At 34.2% G+C, this 7,882-nt stretch overlaps 1 protein-coding gene across 1 annotated transcript; it reads right to left on the bottom strand.

Moving 5' to 3' along the window:
- Nucleotides 1–878: 878 nt before the first annotated feature.
- Nucleotides 879–1,796, bottom strand: LOC131604836 (uncharacterized). Its single transcript, XM_058877251.1, has one exon. The coding sequence runs from the start codon at nt 1,794–1,796 to the stop codon at nt 879–881; it is 918 nt and encodes a 305-aa protein (XP_058733234.1).
- Nucleotides 1,797–7,882: the final 6,086 nt, after the last annotated feature.

Genomic DNA, 7,882 nt, shown 5'->3' on the forward strand with positions numbered 1-7,882 from the left:
GAAACAGAGTATGGTTCAGAAACTCTATCAAACAAAGAATGAGTGTTTGAAGAGGACGAAGGAGGTGAAGATTCTGCTTCATTATCAGAGTCAATGACTACAACAATGGGGTCAGATGAAGGTTTATTGGGTTTAAACGAATTCATGAGGCAAATGAATGAATCAGAGAATGATGATTCTGGAGAGGGGAGGTTGAAGAACACTGGAGTGTTAACATGTTGGGGGTCAGAAGGTTGAATTTGAGTTTCAGAAGGTGGGGGTTGAGGTTTAGGTTAAACAGAAATGAGAATATCTTCATCTGGGAAGATGGTGTTTAAGGGTTTTGGATCAAGAATTTGATCAGAATCAAGGATAGGCTTTTTGCCTTTAGACTTGAGGGAAGCAGAAGATTGAGGGTTAGAAGGTTTGGTGGTTGGAGGAGGATTTTCTGGGGCTTTTTCTGGTGATTTTACTGGAGGTGGTTTTGTTGATACAGGTTTAGAAATTAAAACAGAATCAGAAACAGGCTCAGAAATAGTAATACCTGAAGATTTCTTCTTCTTCTTCTTCTTCTGAGGCTTGGAAGGTCCATCACCAACAGTCTTCCTCTTTTTCTCCTTTTTCTTTTCTTCCTTCTTCCCTTCTCCTTTTTCTTGACTTTCTTCTTGAACTTCTGGCTGTTCTTTCTTCTCTTTCTTTTCCTTCTTTTCATTCCTTCCTTCTTACTGGTCTTGCTTTCTTTTCTTCTTCTTTTTCTGTTCCTCTGTTTCTGGTACTAGATCAACTGTAGTGAGAGCCTTCTTGTTGCTTATCCACATAGGATCATATGAAGAACCTTCTTCTTTATAGAGTTTCAGATAGCTGACAACAATATTAGGATGCTCTTTTTTGAAAAACAGTTAAAAATCAGCCAGGGCAGGAGCCTTTCTGGTCAAGATTTCATGATCCACTGAAGGACTAGTAACAATCGTCTCAATCAGATTCATCTTTTTCAGAGTGTGGGCATTCATGGTACTTCCACACATTGCAAAAGGATCTTTGATAATTCCAGCCTTTTCCAGATCACCAACTAATCCAGTCTGAACCAGAAGATCTGTGATTATCCTTCCAAAAGGAATGAAGTTCCTTTTGTACTTTGAAGACTTCAATCTGGCTTGCTCCCTAGAGTCTTTCACATGATTCCACATGTGGTTGAAAATGATGTAAGGAAGATCCACCTTATCTTGTTTACCAATACAATACAGAATGTCTTGTTGGTCCTTGTTAACGTAGTTGGGAGACACAGTTGCCTTTCTATGGTAGATGCACCCCATAAGGATCTTAGCCCAGATTCTGTAGGGATCCTTAAACTCCTTGATGATTGTAGACTCTTTTTCAGATTTGAAAATTTCTGTGTAAACAACGTCCCAATCTGTTCTTCCAATAATTGCTCCAGAAGCACCTTCAACATTCTTCAAACCAAACAATCTTCTGAGAAGATTTTCTGTAATTGAGATCTCTTCGCCATGAACAAAGGATAGAATTGCTTTAGGCATAATTGTAGCACGAACCCAAAATTCTTTAACTAATTCTGGGAAAACAGGTCCACACAAACGATAGAAGAATGCTTCCCAACCCTGAAATTTCATGTCATCCTTCAGATGAATGTCATGTTCTTCCAGATTATCAAAATCGACCATCATTTCACCAAGAACTTCTAATTCGTCCATAGGAATTAGACAGGTTTTCTGAGGAACATTCTGTTGTTGCTGCTGTTCATGTTCTTGTTGTTGCTGAGAGGACGAAACCTTTTGTTGAGCTTTTGACGACGAAGCCATTGAAGATTGCTTGAGATTTCTGGGTTTAGGGTTTTTATGCAGAGAGAAAAGAAGACCGAAATGCATAAACGAAGATGATGAATGTGTGAAAAGAGAGAAAATGATTATGAAATGTGTTTAAATAGGCACAGACTTGAAAACAAAATGCAATGAGATTCTGAATGCAACGGTTACAGAAACTGAATCATTTACATTTAATGTTGATAGACGTTGGTGAAGGTAGCATGAGATTTGAAAAAATTTGCACGGTTACCTAGGGCGGCGTCTCATCAACTACACGCATGCTTGTCCCTTCAGAATGAACACGTGGTCATCATCTAGAATAGCTGGTGACAGTTGTTTTGCTTTAACAGAAGTTCTGTATCATACTTAGACATATGAAACGTTGGAGATAACAGAATCAGAATATCTAAGAGATCATTCATAACCAGAACATCTGATAAGAAACCAAATAAACATTTTCAATCTAATCCATATATCAGATCTTCTCAACACATTCATTCTGGGCATAAATCCATACTGATGTTCTTCAGAATGAACTTAAACCTCTCTTCAGCAAGGGTTTTGTAAAGATATCAGCCCACTGATGTTCTGTATCCACAAAGTTTAAAGAAACAACACCCTTCTAAACATAGTCCTTAATGAAGTTATGTTTAATCTCTATATGTTTAGCTTTAGAATGTAAAATAGGATTATTAGATAAACAAATAGCAGAAGTATTATCACAGAATATAGGAATGTTACTCTCATATATCTGATAGTCTTCTAGCTGACTTTTCATCCAGAGCATCTGTGTACTACATCCAGCAGCAGCTACGTATTCTGCTTTTGTAGTGGATAGTGCAACTGTTGCTTGCTTCTTGCTGTACCAGGAGATCAGATTACTTCCCAGAAACTGACAGCTTCCCGAAGTACTTTTTCTTTCAACTCTATCTCCAGCGTAATCAGCATCACAATATCCTACTAAGTTGTATTCTTCAGATCTTCTGTAGACTAAACCAACATTAGTAGTACCTTTCAGATACCTAAAAATTCTCTTAACAACAGTTAAGTGAGATTCTCTAGGATCTGATTGGAATCTAGCACACAAGCATACACTGAATAAAATATCAGGTCTAGAAGCAGTCAGATAGAGAAGAGGTCCTATCATACCTCTGTAGATATTCTGATCTACCTTCTTGCTTACCTCATCCTTACCTAATACACAAGTTGGATGCTGTTATACCCCAAAATTTGCCCACATCTTTTTTCAAGAAAACTCCAATCTGAAAATTAAGGGTCTCATATAATCATGGATTTTTATTTCAACAAATATCCTAACATATGAAACACTTAGTCTTTAGAATTTTTCTTATACAGTAAATTGGCTTGCAGTTGAATTTATTCTTACGCAAACGCCAAATGCTGTTTATTACTTCACACATGCTATTTATTTATTTACAGATAAATAGTACTGACACAATTGGTACAGAGTTAAATCTTTTTGCAGGCGCAGAATCAGGAAACTCAGACTGTACTGGTAACAAGTAGATTATTATTATCTTTTGTTTCCCACTAATTTTTGTACTATATTCCATTATTTGCAAAAATCTTTTCAAATCTCTTTTTCAAAAATCAAATCTCTCTTTTTTCCAACACTATCATACACTTTCTTTCAAATCTTACTTCCACTCAAATTTTCCTTTTGTACGGAATCACATCATTCCCCAACGTCTCTTTCCTTCTTTCCATTCTATAAATACCTCTCATTTTCTTCCATAAAATCTCACATCAAATTCCAATTCATCTTTCAAATTCCTATCTCATATCTATTTTCTCTTCTTCCCTAACAAGAATGGCAAAGTGGATAGAGACACTGTTTCTTACAGTCATCACCATTGCTACGGTGATCATGACTTTCTTCTGCCTGCATAGTCCTGAGGAGTGTGGACCTGCAATGGTTATGCTCCCAATCATCTACATGTTATTGTTCATAGCATGGGTCATTAATCGTCATTCTTAAAATTTGCCGTATTTCTTATTTCTTAAATGTACCGTTTATTCGTCGTACTGTTCAATATAGTATGTGATATTTGTACTGTCAGTATTAAATGTTGTACTATTTGTCATAATATTGCTTAGCTACTAAGATAATATTTTGTGTGTTTTCTGCCAGTCAAATATTCCTATTTCTGTGCATTAAATGATTTTCAGGGTTATTATCGGTAATTTTGCCCGCATACCGTAAATATTAGTTATTTATTATGTCTGTGTTTTTCTAACAAGTCATGTAAATAAACTTTCATTTTTCACATAAAACAAAAACAAAAACAACAAAAAATAAAATTAACTTTGACTGTTGATTTTTCACTCTAACTGCTACATCAATACCTGAACAGTCAGTTGACAGCCAAACTGCTGGCAGTACAATTCTCAGTATTTTGTACCATCAATCAAATCAATCTTTCACAATTCAAAATTCCAAGATCTTTGTGCTAGAAGTCTTCTGAATATCACATGATTAGCAGAGACTCAACACTGCACAAAAATCAGGTACGCTTAACTGTCTCCTACACAAACAGTCCCTAATCAGGGTTTTTTCTTGTTTTTACAGGGGCAACAAGTTTTTGAGAGCTCAAATGGATTTCATATACATCCATATATCTCAAAGTACCATCATACAAATTTTCAAACTTCAATTCACTCAGACGCACCGTCAGCAGCTCAAACAGTCAACAGACGACCCGTTTGACCAAAAAAGTCAACAGACAGTCAAAAATGAAATTTTTTGTCAAAGTCCATATTTTGTCAAAGGATTCATCATTTGATCATTGGATGATCATAATTCATCAAGGAAAGATCAAAAATCAACAAAACCCTAAGATTCAAAATTAGGGTTTTTGCCTGAAAAGTCAACTCAACTTTGACTGATCATAACTCTCTCATCCTTCATCCAAAAAATTCAAACCAAAGCTTTTTTTGAAGGAAATTCAATTATCTTTCAAATGCCATTGATCCCATGGTCATTGGATTCACCATTTGAAAAATATGATCAAAGACATTACAGGTCATTTTCAAAGTCAACAAAAAGACACTTTTTTCAAAAGGACACACAAGGAGCTTCAAAAATCATTTTGACATGAGACCAAAGACATTGGTTAGAGGACTCTTTGAGGTTTCCAAAAAGTGCAAGATCTCCTTCATATGACAAAAATTGAAGGATTTACACCTTGTTGAAGTTGGCTAAATTTTGGTAAAATGCATGAAATCAACATTGCTCAAAAATGTATTTTTTCCAAATGGGGCCAAGTTTTCAGCATTCAAACATCATTTCCATGTTACTATGGGCCTCCCACGACCAAGACTAAGCCCATACCTTTTTTTATCCATTTTTGCATGATTTTATCTTACTTTAAGATTAAAATTAAAAGGAAAATGCATGGATAAAGGTTAGCTTACAAATCAAGCATGACTCACCTCAAAGAATCTTCATCTTTCTGCAGAGAATTGAAGGGCAAGGCAGGTTCATTGAAGGCAAGATGACTTGGTCAAGAATTCAAGCTTTTTTATATTAAAAAATGCAAAGTTTCAACAAAGGCAACTAAGACACATCTTAGCTTCATTTCTAAGCACACATAGCTTATAAATAAGCTATCTTAGTTCAGCAAAGAAGAGGACACGAATTCAGAAGCATAGCATAGCATATAACACTTGTAATCACTTCAAAAAATTCAAAGAAAAACTCAAATTCGAATTTGTAATTTCAGTCCATTTCAATACAAACTAAGCATTCATACACCTTCCTTAAACATCACTGAAACTATCTCAATCAATTACAAGCCTTGAAGCTCACTGAATCGAGCTACACAGGTCAAAATTTGTTCAAACTAAAATCAATTCGTATCTGGTTATTCACACATGTTTAACAAGATGTAGACATACTATTGAGTTTGGTTTGAGGTGTAGATCATTTCTGGAAACTTAATTGAAGTTTGGACACGTATACACGAAACCACCATTTTAGGGTTCTTTATCCCAAAATTAGGGTTTTCCAAATTAGGCAAAATTACAGGTTCTGAATAGCATCATTGAGTTCGCATGAACAATACGAACTCAACCATACCATCGCGACAAATTTAGACTCACGTTTGCTTGTATTCGCTATTATTACCAGGTGTAAAAGATTAGGTTTTTTTACACCACCTGCAAATGAACGGTGTAAAAACCTATCTGAAGGTTGAAGATGATGCGTGGCGCCCTCTGATTCGCTGGGAGGCGCGCGCGTGTTTTTTAAACTGACTTGGAATTCAGTGTTTTGCAGGTGTTCCACGTGTCATGGTCCCTCACCATCTGGGCCTTCTGATCCATCCATCAACTCATACAACGCTCCAGATCACGCATGCCCACCATGCTCCCTCACTGATTACCACACAGGATCAGTATCCTTTATTTCTATTTTATTTTCTATTTTTATTTTAATTTCTTTGTTAAATTAATTAAAAATAGTTTTAAAAATCCAAAAAATACACAAAAAATATTTTTTGACTTCTAAAATAATATATTATTTTCTGAAATAAAAATATTTTTATTTTCTTCAAAATTTCAATATTTTGCATAATTAATTAGTATATATTTATATATTTGCTTTTTAATTATTCTAACCAATCAAAAAATCATAAAAAAAATTGTTCTTTGTGTTGAATATTGTTTATATATTATAAACTAATTTTGTACATATTTTGAATAATTTTCTTTTTAAGTTTTAATTATTTGTATAATTATTTGCATAATTATGTTTTAATTAACTTAAATCAATTTCAAATCAATTTCCAAAAATTCCAAAAAAATTAGTTTTGTTTTAAAATTAATTAACAAATATTTTGTACATATTTTAAACTTAATTTCTAGGTTTAAATCTATTTTCATCTCTTTTCTTCATTTTAATTTAATTAATCATGCATTAATTATAATTAAAATAAATCATAAAAAATCCAAAAACATGCCTTTTATTTCTTGCAATTTAAATTCCTAGATAAATGTATAGGATGTCAAATTCATGTAAATAGGCTAGTTTACATTTCCTGCACAATCGATGTAATAGCGTAGATTTACTTTCCGCACTTTACATTTCCGCATTTTAATTTCCAGCAAATATAAACTGCGTGTATGTCAAAGATAAAATTGAACCGTTAGATCACTAACTTCAAAGATAAAATATCTGAATCCAATTACAATCACACTTGCACCTCTTAAGGTAAATCCCTTCTCATTCTTTTCAAAATCAAAGTCAAAATTCTACTATTTTGAGTACAAAATCGAACCTTGCGTTTATATCCGGTAAAAGGATAGATTTTTAAAGGAAATAGGATAAAGACCTTACAACTCAGGGTAGACCTCCTAGTTTGCTCGCTCAAATCAAAACAAACAAAATTCTCATACACTGTTGATTTTTCAAAACTTTCAAAAAAAGACAATACTTTGTATACGTCCAAACACGGATTATTACAAAGTTAACGTTCTTTTCAAAACATCTTTCGAAAGATAAACAAGCATTTTGTATACATCCACACACGGATCATTACAAAATTCAATTTACAAAAGTATTTGAAACCACATATGAGCAATTTCAGAGCAATTGAAAAGTGATCGAAAAACAAGTGAGCTAAGCAAACTTAAGAGCCCATGGATAACCATGGATACAAAGGGTGCTAACACCTTCCCTTTGTATAACCTACCCCCTTACCCAGAATTTCTTAAAGGTCTTTTTTCTGTTTCTTTTATAAACCTTTCCTTAATTGGATAAAATAAAAGGTCGGTGGCGACTCTGTGAATTTTCAAAAATGCGAAAGCATTAAGCGACAAAAAAGAGTCAGTTCACGTATCTCTACAGATCAGAGGTATGGCCCGGTATTAAAAAAAAATCGGAGGTCCACAGAACTGGCGACTCTGCTGGGGAAATACTTTCAAAAACAAAATGTTTTCAAAAGGGGTTACCTTAAGAGAATAGATCACCTCGATGTTTTCAATTGATTGACTTGATTGCTCTATTTTTCAAAGGTTTGTTTGGGTATTTTGCTTGTGTGAAAGATTCTAACCCGAATCTCGAG

The sequence above is a fragment of the Vicia villosa genome, linkage group LG5, assembly GCF_029867415.1.
Source record: "Vicia villosa cultivar HV-30 ecotype Madison, WI linkage group LG5, Vvil1.0, whole genome shotgun sequence".
NCBI classification, from domain to species: Eukaryota; Viridiplantae; Streptophyta; class Magnoliopsida; order Fabales; family Fabaceae; genus Vicia; species Vicia villosa.

Excerpts from the sequence above, each read along its gene's own strand:
- LOC131604836 (XM_058877251.1), bottom strand. The coding sequence starts at position 1,796 with ATGGCTTCGTCGTCAAAAGCTCAACAAAAGGTTTCGTCCTCTCAGCAA.